The sequence below is a fragment of the Ictalurus punctatus genome, chromosome 20 (assembly GCF_001660625.3).
Source record: "Ictalurus punctatus breed USDA103 chromosome 20, Coco_2.0, whole genome shotgun sequence".
Taxonomy (NCBI): Eukaryota; Metazoa; Chordata; class Actinopteri; order Siluriformes; family Ictaluridae; genus Ictalurus; species Ictalurus punctatus.
The window spans coordinates 24,895,227-24,913,566 of NC_030435.2; the positions used below are offsets into that span (position 1 = coordinate 24,895,227).

An 18,340-nucleotide genomic window follows, 5' to 3' on the forward strand; every position below is an offset into this window, starting at 1 on the left:
TAATCGAGATGAATCTGTTATCAGTATAATGGTTAGTTGCAGCTCTACATGGTGTTAATGACATCACAGTTATAATCACTAGATGGAAAGCCATGCAGAGAAACCTTAAGAAAAAGAAACCCTCATTTATTCTGCTGGAACTCTTCAGAACCCACTGAGTCTGTGTTCTACTTTAAACACTCAATACTCCTACAGCAGCAGAACCTCACACCCACACCACTAACACACACTGATAACACTGCAGAGGAAGTGCGCACGCATGTGTGTGTGTGTGTGTGTGTGTGTGTGTGTGTGTGTGTGTGTGTGTGTGTGTGTGTGTGTGTATGGTCTCTCTAAAGGTGACTTTGCACACAGTGAGATGTTGTGTAATGTCCTTCAGGTGGGTGTGATTATATAAGGAAGTGGGACTGAGAGACAGACAGAAAGAGAGTGAGACAGCGAGAGAACACAAGAGCTTTAGAGAATGATAGAAAGAGAGAGAGAGAGTAACTAGAACACATTTTTCTGTGAAAATTCACACTGACTGTAAATACACACACACACTCGGACACACTCGCACGCACACTCACGCAAGGTCGCACACACTCACGCACACTCACACACACACAGAAATGCTTCAGTATTCATCAGTCAATTTGTAGTCACATGCTAATACAGCAAATACATTCAAACAGATGGCAGTGTGTGAGTTTGTGTGTGTGTGTATGTGTGTGTATGAGTGTGTGAGTGTGTGTACATATTCACTCACCAATATTCTTCACGATGTTTAAACTGTGGCTGAAGTTCTCCCGTGCCATCTCTCCGCTTGTCACCATTCTGAACAACAATCAGAAGTTCTTACTGTGTGTAGAAACACACACACACACACACACACACACACACACACACACACACACACACACACACAGACTGCACCTCTTACCTGTGTGTGTTGTTGTGTGCGCTGACCATGTGGTGTGTGTGTGTGTGAGTGTGTGTATCATTGTCCTGCACGCTGCAGGCTCGGCTCATGTGTGTGCTCAGCTCCTCCATCTCTCCTCTGAGCCGCCAATCTCTTGTCTCTAACGGCGACCGAGGGGAAGCTCCACCTTCTCTGGTCCTCCCGTTGCTTGGCAACGCCGCTCCATAATGTGGAGGCGATGGAGGGCTGAATAAAAAATAAACACAAACACACAGTGATTATGCAAGCTGACCTTCATTTCAAGTGTGTGTGTGTGTGTGTGTGTGTGTGTGTGTGTGTGTGTGTGTGTGTGTAATTCTCGCTGGTTCCAGTAGGGGGCAGCAGCTGTCTTTCTCTCTCCCTGTTCCTGTCTCTCTACCTGTCTGCCACTCTCTGTTTTCTCACCGTGGTGTGTGTGTGTTTGGAGATCTGATTGCAGCTCTGGTCCTGCTGGTGTCACGGGGTGCTCTGGGTGAGTGGGTGGGGCCTATGGAAAAAGGGCAGGGGTTAGTGCTGAACCAGGAAGTGAGATAGAGCTAGATATAAAAGTAAAGTAAAATAACATCAGGATGTAGGACTGATAGAATATGGGTTTGGGGGACGTGGAGATGTAGGAATAAGGGGACTCAGAGACAAGGGGACAGGGTGCTAGGGGATTAGATACTTGGAGACATGGAGGAAAGGAGACTATAGGTAGGAGACACTTCATTTCTCTGGGTTAATTCTCTCAGTCTGTAACAGTGAGATGTTGTATAATGTCCTTCAGGTGGGTGTGATTATATAATTAAGTGGGACTGAGAGACAGACAGAAAGAGAGTGAGAAAAACATGACATATTTAAACTGTCAGAGAAAGAGAAATAGAGAGAAAGATATATATTTATAGACAGAGGAAAAGAAACTAGAACACAATGAAACACAGCTTTAACACACTCAGGAACAAACATTTCATCTAGAACCTTAAAGGGGCTTTCATTTGTTCTTCTTGAGGGAATCCTTAAAGGTTCCATGTAGAACACAGGTTTCCAAATAAGCTCCATGTAGACAAGCCTTGAAAAGGTAGAACCATTAGGGGACTGGAGGATTACGGATGCTGATGAATTTACGTTCTGCAACGTTCCATCAGTGAGAAAGTTAAAAATATACTGAAGGTGATTCAGAACATTTTATTACTGATTAACTATTTTATCATTTTATGGATGATTTACTGTAACAAGGAAGTAAACTTATTCAACCTCCCCTATAGATTGCCTGTGTGTGTGTGTGTGTGTGTGTGTTCTATAAACTTTGGACTTAAATCTCAAATCAGCTAAAAGGCCTCATAAAACACGTGGCAGAATTACACACACACACACACACTCACACACACTCACACACACTCACACACACTCACACACACACACCAACACCCACACAGACAGAGGACAAATCTGAATGTGTATGGTTTACATGTGACGACACTTCGGCTGTTATATTATTATGACCCATTGTTGGTCACTACCACTTCAACACACACACACACACACACACACACACACACACACACACACACTATTGTTAGTTATTGTTGATGCTGCGCTCTTTTGAGTTGCGTTGTGTTGCAGTGAGCAGCTGGTGAACCTGTGATAGAGCACTGACACTAAGAGAGAGATGACAGTGGACTTGACCGTGAACGTACAGACAACAGAAACATTGTGTATTTGATTTAGTTTTTTATATCAAGTGCTAAAAATGGATCCAGTAAAATGTTATATAAATAAAAAGGACCAAATGGTTCTGTTGAAAGCTGCTGCTGGCGTCCTCATTCCCCCGACACAGTCACAGTCACCTAAAGACCTGAATGTGTGTCAAGAGTCCCATAAATAAAGTCTGTTCTGAATGTGATTAATGCACAAGCTCCTCTGTGGTTATAAATATCTGAATATGATGTGATCATTTTGTAAATCAGAACAGAAGATTGGAGTGTTACAGTAAACTCACTAATGAGCATGAACACACTTCCCACACTTTTTCAGTTTTACATAAAAACTGGGTGTGAACAGTTACTAATAATAAGAGAACACACACACGCATGCATGCGCACACACACACACACCACCCAAACACAAAACAATTAAACTTGTTCATCTGGTTTGGACTGTTTCGAGTTTTATAGAGGGGAAACAGGATGGTGTGTGTGTGTGTGTGTGTGTGTGTGTGTGTGTGTGTGTGTGTGTGTGTGTGTGTGTGAGAGAAACAGAGAAAGACAAAGAGAGAGACAGACAGGGAGTACTGCTCTTGTAGAAATGATCAAAATGAATATTCTGTGCTTTTAAAATCATAAAAGTGCTGCAGAAAGTAAATGTAAAACAGAGTTGATGAGGAAACATTAACAAGCAGAGTATTGTCATGAATTTGAAATATGCTAACATACTCAGTAACTAGATAATCAGCTAGGCTAAATAGCAGTTAGCATATTAATCACAGCTAATGCTTAATAAATGGATCATATGTGTGTGTGTGTATATATATATATATATATATATTTGCAGGTATTCCTCATTATATCAGTTCATTACATATTCATAAAGGTGAGACAGGCAGTGTGTGATTATAGCGAGTGTGTGTGATTATAGCGAGTGTGTGATTATAGCGAGTGTGTGATTATAGCGAGTGTGTGTGATTATAGCGAGTGTGTGTGATTATAGTGAGTGTGTGTGATTATAGTGTGTGTGTGATTATAGCGAGTGTGATTATAGTGTGTGTGTATGACTATAGTGAGTGTGTGATTATAGCGAGTGTGTGATTATAGCGAGTGTGTGATTATAGCGAGTGTGTGATTATAGCGAGTGTGTGTGATTATAGCGAATGTGTGTGAGTGACTATAGCGAGTGTGTGATTATAGTGAGTGTGTGATTATAGTGTGTGTGTGATTATAGCGAGTGTGTGATTATAGCGAGTGTGTGATTATAGCGAGTGTGTGTGATTATAGCGAATGTGTGTGAGTGACTATAGTGAGTGTGTGTGATTATAGTGTGTGTGTGATTATAGCGAGTGTGATTATAGTGTGTGTGTATGACTATAGTGAGTGTGTGATTATAGCGAGTGTGTGATTATAGCGAGTGTGTGATTATAGCGAGTGTGCGTGATTATAGTGAGTGTGTGATTATAGCGAGTGTGTGTGATTATAGCGAATGTGTGTGAGTGACTATAGTGAGTGTGTGTGATTATAGTGAGTGTGTGTGACTATAGTGTGTGATTATAGTGAGTGTGTGTGATTATAGCGAGTGTGTGATTATAGCGAGTGTGTGATTATAGTGTGTGTGATTATAGCGAGTGTGTGATTATAGCGAGTGTGTGATTATAGTGAGTGTGTGATTATAGTGAGTGTGTGATTATAGCGAGTGTGTGTGATTATAGCGAGTGTGTGATTATAGCGAGTGTGTGTGATTATAGTGTGTGTGTGATTATAGTGTGTGTGTGATTATAGCGAGTGTGTGTGATTATAGCAAGTGTGTGACTATAGTGAGTGTGTGACTATAGCGAGTGTGTGATTATAGCGAGTGTGTGTGATTAGTGAGTGTGTGATTATAGCGAGTGTGTGTGATTATAGCGAGTGTGTGTGATTATAGCGAGTGTGTGTGATTAGTGAGTGTGTGTGATTATAGCGAGTGTGTGATTATATTTTGTGTGTGTGTGACTATAGTGAGTGTGTGATTATAGCGAGTGTGTGATTATAGCGAGTGTGTGTAACTGTATTACACAGACAATAGTAATATAATGATGATGATGATGATAATAATAATAAAAGTAATAATAATAATAATAATAATAATAATATAAAGTTTAACATACTTTCACCGTCTTGCTCTTGGGCCTGGCCTTGGGCATGTCTTTTCTTCCTCATGGAGCGGTAAAAACGAGAGTTGCGTCTTATTGGCGCCTGTGTGTTCAACCGATCTTCATCATCGTCATCCTCATTGTCACACTGATGGGGAAGGGTGGCTGTAGGGGGAGTTTTCTGACCCCACTTGCGGAACAGGGCAGCAATTGCCATGGCGCTGCCCTCAAACCCTGAGGGCATCACTGGCTCTGAGAACTGAATGGCATTAACTCCATCTGATACACACACACAAATTTATACACTTATACACACACACACACACACACACACACACACACACACACACACACAGATGTTTAAGATTTACATACACACACAAATTTATACACATATACACACACACACACACACAGATGTTTAAGATTTACACACACAAATTTATACTCTTATACACACACACACAGATGACAAACACTATACACAAATACACACACACACACACAAACATACACTTATACACACACAGATGACAAACACTACACACACACACACACACACACACACACACACACTATACCCATGCTTTACACACTATATACACTGTCCATACTATACACAAACCATACATATACAGTGGATATAAAAAGTTTACACACCCCTGTTATATTTGCAGGTTTCTGTGATGTAAAAATGAAACCAAGACAAATCATATTTGATCTTGTTCCACCCTTAATGTGATATAGCAATCAACAACATCCAGGTAAAAATGTTTTAGGGAAAAAAAGAAAAAGTATTTAAAAAGAATAGGACGTCCCTCCAGAATAGATGAAAGGACAAGAATAAAATTTACCGAGGCTACCAGGAGACCTACAGCAACATTAAAGGAGCTGCAGGAACATCTGGCAAGTACTGATTACTCTCTACATGTGACAACAATCTCTCATATTCTTCACATGTCCCAAACCATGTGGTAAAATGTGTTACTGTCTGATGAGAACAAGGTAGAGCTTTTTGGGCATAATTCTAAAAGGTATGTTTGGTGCAAAAACAAGACAGCTTATCACCCAAAGAACACCAAACCCATGGTGAGGCATGGTGGTGGAAGCATCACGCTATGGGGCAGTTTCTCTTCAGCTGTCAAGATACAGTGAATCATGGATAGCTCCAAATACCAATCTATTTTGGAACAAAATTTTTAGACAGCTTAAGAATAATTTTCAACTTTCAATTCCATTCAACATTCAATTTAAACTTCCAGTATGATAACGATCCAAAGCACAAAGTCAACAGCTTCAGAAGATCAATGTTCTGGAATGGCCCAGTCATAGCCTAGATCTAAATCCTATCAAATGACCATACCTCATAATCTGTGTTTCTCTCTCTCTCTCTCTCTCTCACTCTCTGTCGCTCTCTGTCGCTCTCTGTTGCATACATGCTACTCCTGAGGTACCAGTGATCCTGACCCCTTCTGTTTTGTAGACCTGCCTGTTCCATCCTGATGCCCTATTTCTGGTTGGAGTTCTCATCACCTGAAAACCTCTCGCAGCTCCTAAGGATGGCCCCACATGGACAGTCTAAGGATCAATGAGAATACTGTGGCTAGTACCACTTAAAATCCATAAAGGTGACTCAGGACTGCAACTGCTATGAAATGTTTTGCATTCAAGTTTCCATCATTCTCCATCATTGAACAGTTTATAACTTCAACAAAATATACTTCATGTTAAAACTATAATGAATTCAGAAATACACCGATCAGCCATAACATTAAAACCACCTACCTAATATTGTGCACGTCCCACTTGTGCCACCAAAACCACCCTGAGCTGTCGAGGCATGGACTCCACAAGACCTCTGAAGGTGTGCTGTGGTGTCTGGCACCAAAACGTTAGCAGTAGATCCTTTAAGTCCTGTAAGTTGCGAGGTGGGTCCTCCATAGATTGGACTTGTTTGTCCAGAACATCCCACAGATGCTCGATCGGATTGAGATCTGGGAATTTAGAGGCCGAATCAACACCTTGAACTCTTTATCATGTTCCTCAAACTGTTCCTGAACAATGTTTGCAGTGTGTCAGGGAGCATTATCCTGCTGAACGAGGCCACTGATATTAGGGAATATCGTTACCATGAAGGGGTGTACTTTGTCTGAAACAATGTTTAGGTAGGTGGTACGTGTCAAAGTAACATCCACATGAATACCTGCACCCAAGGTATCCCAGCAGAACATTGCCCAGAGCCTCACACTGCCTCCACCGGCTCGCCTTTTTCCCATAATGCATCCTGGTGCCATTTGTACTACAGTAGCTCTTCTGTGGGATCGGACCAGATGGGCTAGCCTTTGCTCACCATGCACATCGATGAGCCTTGGGAGCTCATGACCCTGTTGCTGGTTCATTGGTTGTGCTTCCTTGGACCACTTTTGGTACGTACTAACCACTGCATACAGGAATACCCCACGAGACCTGCTGTTTTGGAGATTCTCTGACCGTCGTCTAGACATCACAATCTGGCCCTTGTCAAAGTCGCTCAGATCCTTACACTTGCCCATTTTTCTTGCTTCCAACATATCAACTTCGAGAACTGACTGTTCACCTGCTGCCTAATAAATCCCACCCCTCGACAGGTGCCACTGTAACGAGATAATTCATGTTATTCACGTCACCTGTCAGTGGTTTTAATGTTATGGCTGATTGGTGAAACGCTAATACCCATAATCATAAATTGCTCATATGCTCACAAACTTCAAATTACACAACTGCACTATTTGAGCATGTAGTATTAGCACATTTACAGAAGGGGTGTATTTATTTATAATCCCACTATCCGGTGTCACCCAGATGAGGACGGGTTCTCTTCTGAGTCTGGTTCCTCTCAAGGTTTCTTCCTCATATCGTCTCAGGGAGTTTTTCCTCACCACCGTCACCACCGGCTATAAATTTTTCATTTATATACTAAATTGATATATTTCTGTAAAGCTGCTTTGTGACAATTACCACTGTTAAAAAAAGCTATACAAATAAAATTGAATTGAATTGAAGAGCGCTGTGCACAGGAGATCCCCTCACTGCAATTTGCAAAAAATCTGCATTTTTGAAAGGAAGAGTGGAAAATTGCTAAATGAAGATGTGATAAGTTGGCAGACTCAAAAACACTGAATGCTGTATTACAAGCAAAAGGTGCGTTAACAAAGTATTACTTAAGGGGTGTGCATACTTATGCAACCAGGCTATTGTACATTTTTTTCTCCCCTAAAACATTTCTCTTTGTATTTCACTTGAATTGTATTGGTTGCTATATCACATTAAAAGGTGTGAAAAGATCTGACATGATTTATCTTGGTTTACATTTTTTCCAAAACCTTAAACATTTCATATCCACTGTACTGTACACACTACACACACTATACACTGTACACACTACACACACACACACTACACACACTATACACTATACACTGTACACACTACACACACTATACACTGTACACACTACACACACTATACACTGTACACACTACACACACTATACACACTACACACACTATACACTGTACACACTACACACACTATACACTGTACACACTACACACACTATACACTGTACACACTACACACACTATACACTGTACACACTACACACTGTACACACCACACACACACTACACACACTACACACACTACACACTATACACTGTACACACTACACACACTATACACTGTACACACTACACACACTATACACTGTACACACTACACACTGTACACACCACACACACACTACACACACTACACACTATACACTGTACACACTACACACTGTACACACTACACACACTATACACTGTACACACTACACACACTATACACTGTACACACTACACACTGTACACACCACACACACACTACACACACTACACACACTACACACTATACACTGTACACACTACACACTGTACACACTACACACACTATACACTGTACACACTACACACACTATACACTGTACACACTACACACTGTACACACCACACACACACTACACACACTACACACACTACACACTATACACTGTACACACTACACACACTATACACTGTACACACTACACACACTATACACTGTACACACTACACACACTATACACTGTACACACTACACACACTATACACTGTACACACTGCACACACTATACACTGTACACACTACACACACTATACACTGTACACACTACACACACTATACACTGTACACACTGCACACTGTACACACCACACACACACTACACACACTACACACTATACACTGTACACACTACACACTGTACACACTACACACACTATACACTGTACACACTACACACACTATACACTGTACACACTACACACACTATACACTATACACTGTACACACTACACACTGTACACACTACACACACTATACACTGTACACACTACACACTGTACACACTACACACACTATACACTGTACACACTGCACACTGTACACACCACACACACACTACACACTACACACACTACACACTATACACTGTACACACTACACACTGTACACACTACACACACTATACACTGTACACACTACACACTGTACACACTACACACACTATACACTGTACACACTGCACACTGTACACACCACACACACACACTACACACTACACACACTATACACTGTACACACTACACACACTATACACTGTACACACTACACACACTATACACTGTACACACTACACACTGTACACACCACACACACACTACACACACTACACACACTACACACTATACACTGTACACACTACACACTGTACACACTACACACACTATACACTGTACACACTACACACACTATACACTGTACACACTACACACTGTACACACCACACACACACACTACACACACTATACACTGTACACACTACACACTGTACACACCACACACACACACTACACACACTATACACTGTACACACTACACACTGTACACACCACACACACACTACACACACTACACACACTACACACTATACACTGTACACACTACACACTGTACACACTACACACACTACACACTGTACACACTACACACACTATACACTGTACACACTACACACTGTACACACCACACACACACACTACACACACTATACACTGTACACACTACACACTACACACACTATACACTGTACACACCACACACACACACTACACACTACACACACTACACACTATACACTGTACACACTACACACACTATACACTATACACTGTACACACTACACACTGTACACACTACACACACTATACACTGTACACACTGCACACTGTACACACTGCACACTGTACACACCACACACACACTACACACTACACACACTACACACTATACACTGTACACACTACACACTGTACACACTACACACACTATACACTGTACACACTACACACTGTACACACTACACACACTATACACTGTACACACTGCACACTGTACACACCACACACACACTACACACTACACATACTATACACTGTACACACTACACACACTATACACTGTACACACTACACACACTACACACTGTACACACTACACACACTACACACTGTACACACCACACACACACTACACACACTACACACTATACACTGTACACACTACACACACTATACACTGTACACACCACACACACACTACACACTACACACACTACACACTATACACTGTACACACTACACACTGTACACACTGTACACACTACACACACTACACACTGTACACACTACACACTGTACACACTACACACACTACACACACACACTACACACTGTACACACTACACACTGTACACACTACACACTGTACACACTGCACACACTACACACTGTACACACTACACACACACACACTGCACACACAACACACTGTACACACTACACACTGTACACACTACACACTGTACACACTGTACACACTACACACACACAGTACACACACACTGCACACACTACACACTCTACACACTACACACTGTACACACTACACACACTACACACACACTACACACTGTACACACTACACACTGTACACACTACACACACTACACACTGTACACACTACACACTGTACACACTACACACACTACACACTGTACACACGACACACTACACACTGTACACACTACACACTGTACACACTACACACTGTATACACTACACACTGTACACACTACACACACACTACACACTGTACACACTACACACACTATACACTGTACACACTACACACTGTACACACTACACACACACTACACACTGTACACACTACACACACACTACACACTGTACACACTACACACACTAAACACTGTGCACACTACACACTGTACACACTACACACACATTACACACTGTACACAGTACACACACTACACACTGTACACACTACACACACTACACACACACTGCACACACTACACACACACTACACACTGTACACACTACACACACACTACACACTGTGCACACTACACACACTACACACTGTACACACACTACACACTGTACACACACTACACACTACACACACTACACACACACTACACACTGTACACACTACACACTGTACACACTACACACACACACACACACTACACACTGTACACACTACACACTGTACACACTGCACACACTGTACACACTACACAGTGCACACACTACACTGCACACACTACACACACTACACACTGTACACACTACACACACACTACACACTGTACACACTACACACACACTACACACTGTACACACTACACACACACTACACACTGTACACACTACACACACTACACACTGTACACATTACACACTGTACACACTACACACACTACACACACACACTACACACTGTACACACTACACACACTACACACACACACTACACACACACTACACACTGTACACACTACATACTGTGCACACTACACACACTACACACTGTACACACAGTACACACTACACACACTACACACACACTACACACTGTACAGACTACACACTGTACACACTACACACTGTACACACTACACACTGTACACACTGTACACACTACACACTGTACACACTGCACACACTGTACACACTACACACTGTACACACTACACACACTACACACACACTACACACACACTACACACTGTACACACTACACACACACTACACACTGTACACACTACACACACTACACACTGTACACACTACACACACTACACACACACACTGTACACACACTACACACTGTACACACACTACACACTGTACACACTACACACACACTACAAACTGTACACACTACACACTGTACACACTACACTGTACACACTACACACACTACACACTGTACACACTACACACACTACACACTGTACACACTACACACACTACACACTGTACACACTGTACACACTACACACTGTACACACTACACACTATATACACTACATACTACACACACTGTACACACTACACACACTACACACTAGATACACTACATACTACACACTACACACTATACACACTACATACTATACACACTACACACTATACACACTACACACTGTACACACTATATACACTACACACTACAAACACACTATACACTATATACACTACATACTACACACACACACTGTACACACTATACACACTAGACACTGTACACACTAGACACTACACACTGCACACTACACACTGTACACACTAGACACTACACACTGCACACTACACACTGTACACACTAGACATTGTACACACTATACACACTGTACACACTACATACTGTACACACTATACACTACACACTATGTACACTACATTCTACACACTGTACACACTATACACTGTACACTACACACTATACACACTGTACACACTACACACTGTGCACACTATACACACAACACACTATATACACTACACACTATGTACACTACATACTACACACTGTACACACTATATACACTACACACTGTACACACTACACACACTAGGCCTCATTTATTAAACTGGATTTGTTCATAAATTGTTTGCAGGACCATTCACACAAGAAACTGTGTATTCATGAAAACCCCATAATTTGACAAAAATTAATTTCCTACTTGTGCTCCAGTGTATGAGTAAATTTACATATAAGAGGACTATCCATCCATCCATCCATCCATTTTTGGTACCGCTTATCCTTACTGGGTCACAGGGAACCAGGGGGCATGGGGCACAAGGCGGGGGACACCCTGGAAGAGGTGCCAATTCATTGCAGGGCCCACTCCCATACTCATTCATACATTACTGACACTTTTGGACATGCCAATCATGTCCAATGCATATCTTTGGACTGGAGGAGGAAACCCTCTGGAAGAAATGCATGGAGGAAACCCTGAAGGACGGGGAGAACATTCAAACTCCGCACACATAGGGCCGCGGTGGGAATCGAACACTCAACCCTGAAGGTGTGAGGCGAACGTGCTAACCACCAAGCCACCATGCCCTTTCATAAGAAGACTAATTAATATAAACTCGATTAATTGACTTTGAATCTTAACATTTACATGTATTACTGCATATTTATTTACAGATTACACTGTGAAGTTTAAATACACACAAATATAATGAACATTTTGTGCATAGTTCATCTTGCCAGAGTCCCCTCTTGCACACAATGTACTTAAACCAATACATGATGAGACCAAACTTTATACTCTGTTCTCTGTTTTCTCTCTCTCTCTCTCTCTCGCTCTCTCTCTCTCTTTCTCTCTCCCCTTGTCGAGGTACATGATACTCCTGCTACCTGATGAGCCTCCTTCACTTGCTGCCCCCATATGGATAGCCTAAAGTTTGTCATGAGATTGCCATGGATGGCACCACATTGATACTCTGAAGATGGCTGTGGATGGTCTCAGTTGGACAGCCTAATGATTGCACTCACTAAAAACTACACTCAAGTCTCATACATTAAACATACAAATATTGCTAAGATAAGAAATATAATGTCACTACACAATGCAGAAAAATTACTTCATGCTTTCGTCACCTGTAGACTAGATTACTGTAATGTCTTACTGTCTGGATGTTCCAGTAGGAGCATAAACAAACTCCAGTTAGTCCAGAATGCAGCTGCTGGAGTCCTAACTAGAACCAGAAGATACGACCACATCACCCCGATCTTATCAACACTGCAGTGAAATCTCGCATTGATTATAAAATACTATTATTGACCTATAAAGCACTGAATGGTCTCATGCCACAGTACCTGAGAGAACTTTTGGTCTTTTGTGATCCGCCACGTTTACGTCCATCAAAAGGTGCAGGATATTTTTTGGTACCTGGAATAGCGAAGGCTACAGCAGGGGGAAGAACTTTCTCTTATAGAGCCCCACAGTTATGGAACAGCCTTCCAATTAGTGTTCGGGACTCAGACACAGTCTCAGTGTTTAAGTCCAGGCCGAAAACATATTTGTTTACTCAAGCTTTTTCGCAATTGCTTTTGTGTTAGATAAAGGAGTAGATCTGGAGGGTTCACAGATGTTTGGATGCTGTTGCCCCCTCATGCTCACGCGTTCACTTCAGGTTTGTTGACTGAACTAAACTCTGTTTTTGTTATGCTGTCATATCTAATGTTAGTTTGAAACACTGCAACCTGACGCGTAGCATCACTCCACGTTCTGACGGACTGGAGACTGCCTGAACCCAAAACTGCTGACAGCATAACACACGTACAACATATTTTACTAGCAGTCATGTAATCTGTCATACTATCTGTAGAGCAATTAGTGAAGTTTAACACGTCGCTGTTGGGTCTTCATACGTTACAGCAACTCATGGTATTTATGCAAACACGACAGTGTGATATACAGAAACAAGACAACATGACAGTAGATCATGTGATAAATGTTTATGCCACAATGTCAGTGATGTAACACAGGGATTAATGTGTTAATGTATCATAGGATCATATCACTGCTCCCTTGATAGTGCATGTCCTGTACACAATTTTCAACACAATTTCTGTTAAAAAGTGAATTTATGGAAACACACTGAAGCATTATACGGTTCAAGCAATTATGTATTTTGGGATCTTGTAATCTACTCACATTTACCTGGACATTTTCCAGAGTGTTGACGGGATTATGATATTTATGACTTCATCATAATTTAATTAATTAGTTCAGTTCTTTGCAGTTACAGTTTGTGCACAAGCAGGTTTTTAATTTCTCTACAATTTCTCTAACACTAATCCTAACCCCAGGTTTTTAATTTCTCTGAGTTAACCCTAACCCCGAGCCTTGTTTCCTTGTTGTGAACTTGGAAAATAAAAATACTGAAATGACCAATAGTACACCACTGCTCAACATTTTCACATGATCCAGGATTCACAGCATATCTGTAGTGTACGCTTATAGATGTAGTTATAGCACTAAAACTGACGCATCAGTATTTTTTCCCTCAGTCAAAGGGCAGTTACTGTAGACCGCCATATTTACATGCACTCCGGTTTCTATCGTGGCATGCTTGACTGCGGTCTAAAATCAAAAGTTAAAATCAACACCTGTGTGCTGCACTGGCATCAAAAAATGATTCAGAAGCACTTTGTATGTTGTGTTGTCAGAGTGGCATAACCTGAAATTCTTTTCAGTGTATGAGGAACTATTTAAAAAAAATAATCGTAATTGTTTTCCTCATCTGTGCAATTAATAAAATTTAATTATATAACTTCCCATAATCTGCATGGATTACTGCACTATCATATTTGGAATATACTGTGGAGTTTAAATTGTTTATTTTATTATGTTTACAACGTTTAGCAGATGACCTTATCCACTTATAGAAGAGCTTTGGAGTCTCAATCAAAAGCACATCCTCCTGCGAGATCACGCGGTCAGGGACTAAGAGCTCCATCCAGAACATTTAGTCAAAACCAGTCGTTTTATTTTATTGGCTTTAATTAAAGAATATAAAAAATAAAGAAAGTGAACCAACACTCGCCCCTAAATACCGACAATTAAAAGTTATCATTCAGTTATGACAAAAGTAATGGTGGTGTATAAATGGAGGACGGGCCAGTCTGTCTGTCAGTCTGCACAGAGCCATAGGCCATAAACAAACACCTCAACTGAAGGAGGATTTAGTACTTGTTTCTTCTTCTTCTTATATATTATTAAATAATTAAGTAATTTACGGGTGACTGGCATTTGTCAACACACACACACACACAAGTTTCTTTATGAAACTTTTGCAAATGAGAAATTTTGGGTTGGTTTACGCAAACATTTACAAACAAGTTTACTAAAAAATGGATAAATGAGGCCCATCGTACATACAGTATGCTATACACACAATACACACTATACATATACACACACAATACACACCATTTACACACTATTAAATAAACTATACATACGTTATGCACAAATTTTAACACACATCTTAGCAACACATACCCACATTCACACACACACACACACACACACACACACACACACACACACACACACACACACACACTGTCTTTCTGCTGTTAGTTACCTGTTACTTGGTGTGTGTGTTAAATGGCCACCGTTCCACAGTCCTCACTTGTCTCTTTCTCTGTCTATGTTTACGTGTTGGTGTTGTCCGTGTGTCTCTGCTCTCCTGCCTGAGTCATGAGTCAGTAAATCGGTTCTTCCTGTCTCACTCTGTCAGTCTCACCTCCTCCTCTACCGGTTCCCCTGTCTCACTGTCTCACTGTCTTACTCTCTCTCTCTCTCTCTCTCTCTCTGCCAAACCCTGTAAAATTCCAAGCCTCTCCCAATGTGTGTGTGTGAGTGACCTGAAACACAAAGAAAGAACAGGTGTGTCAGATTCTTTCTCTTTTCTCTCTCAAAAACTGTCTCATGCTGCAGGCTGTTCATGTGAAAAGTGTGTGTGTGTGTGTGTGTGTGTGTGTGTATATCTGTGTTTTTGATGTGTAACTGCTGTGTGTATGTTACACTCTAACCCCACCCCTGACCATCCAGATCATGTGACACAGTTCAAAGGTCACAACTCTTTCAATGCAAGAGCATGAAGCACTCCCTTAACTCCCTCACCCAAGCACCCACACACATCCACACACATTTATACTTTTGTAGCTTCCTGGATGTAACAGTGTGTATTGCTGTTATTGTATGTAGTTCACCAAAGCACCAGAACAAACCTTAAAATAAAACATAAAAATATAATAATAATAATAATAATAATAATAATAATAATAATAATAATAATAATAATTCTCTCTGTTTACTATAGTGATGATTTTTCTGCTGTGAAAGTTTAAAATAATGAAGATGATCATATCTCCAGGATAGATCCTACATAGAAGCTGGATAATTTAGTACAGGAGTTCCTCATGGCTCGGTTCTCACTCCCCTTCGTTCTGACATCACTTGCTGATTTGAGATCCAGCACCTGAAACCGAGCCACCACATACCAGAACTGATCTGTGGCTTAGATTCCACATGCACAGTCCGTCCAGTACCCTATGTGGTTTTAGATAGTGACCTCTACTGCTCAGATCAAGTCACGCACCAGATCCTGTGGATTTCCTCTTCAGAACATCAGAAGAATTAGACTTTTTCTGGCATAATTCTTTGTTCAAGCTCAAATTATTCAGTGTTTCCTGTCTCCTCAGTGGTGAAATAGCACTTTCCTTTGCACTGGATCATCAATGATTTATTTTCCAGCAAGCGATGGCTGGAAAAAGGAATAGTGAGCAGGAAGATGCATAAGCACACAGATGAACCATGTTTACTGCTAACGAGCTGCTACTGTAGAGAAAGGCACGCCTGTGAGGACAGGTGAGGACAGGTCATATATATTCTAGAGAGTATTTCATTGGATGAACACAAGACTAGTACAGGATTAGTCCCAGAAGTGAGAAAGTTTAAAATTAAGGCATAATTACTGAAGTCATTATCATATTGTAGGAATTTTAAACTCCTGCTGCTCTGAAAGCACAGTGTGTGTATGTGTAGCCATGTTCACGTCCCGTGATATTACAGTGTCATGTGACCATCAGTGGTACACGTCAGAATGTGGTTGGGAGTTTGGTGATGGATATGAGGCTGCACATACCAGGATGCTGTTTAACACCACTAATATAATAAATGTCCCAGATTGAAGCTGAAACACTGCCACCTGGTGGGTGGAGCTAAGTGGTCATGTGTATTACTTTAATCTGTGATCCTATCATAATTTGATTATCTGCATAGCCTAAGGGCATGGTCCTGAAGTGTATTACTAGTGTATTATCAGTGTATGTAGACACTAATTTGTGTCAGTGTGCAAAGTCGCTGCTGAGATACAGCCTCATTTCCTGTTTGGCAGCATCGTCGTCAAATTCTCTGGCACAGGAAAACATTTGGAATGTTCAAAGTTCTTTTGATAACTTTGTCCAGGTCTGAATATTATGCATGCCAAATTTGCTGTTGATTGGACATAATTTTTTAGTAAAAAAACAGATTTTGACAAAATCCAAGATAGTCAACA

The 18,340-nt window shown here is 41.1% G+C and overlaps 1 protein-coding gene across 2 annotated transcripts in view; it reads right to left on the reverse strand.

Annotated features, from left to right (window-relative positions):
* The window catches only part of ngef (neuronal guanine nucleotide exchange factor), a 24,356-nt gene extending 7,604 nt beyond the window's left edge, over window positions 1–16,752 (reverse strand). Inside the window, exons 1-5 of one of the 2 annotated variants that reach the window (XM_053673511.1) lie at window positions 16,361–16,752; window positions 4,773–5,036; window positions 1,346–1,427; window positions 923–1,147; window positions 749–816 (exon numbers count right to left, since the gene is read on the reverse strand). In XM_053673511.1, coding sequence (XP_053529486.1) covers window positions 749–816; window positions 923–1,147; window positions 1,346–1,427; window positions 4,773–5,001 — 604 coding nt within the window. In that variant the 5' untranslated portion in view covers window positions 5,002–5,036; window positions 16,361–16,752. Of the gene's footprint in view, window positions 1–748; window positions 817–922; window positions 1,148–1,345; window positions 1,428–4,772; window positions 5,063–16,360 lie in introns of both variants that reach the window. The other variant, XM_053673510.1, reaches the window with a different exon arrangement.
* Window positions 16,753–18,340: the final 1,588 nt, after the last annotated feature.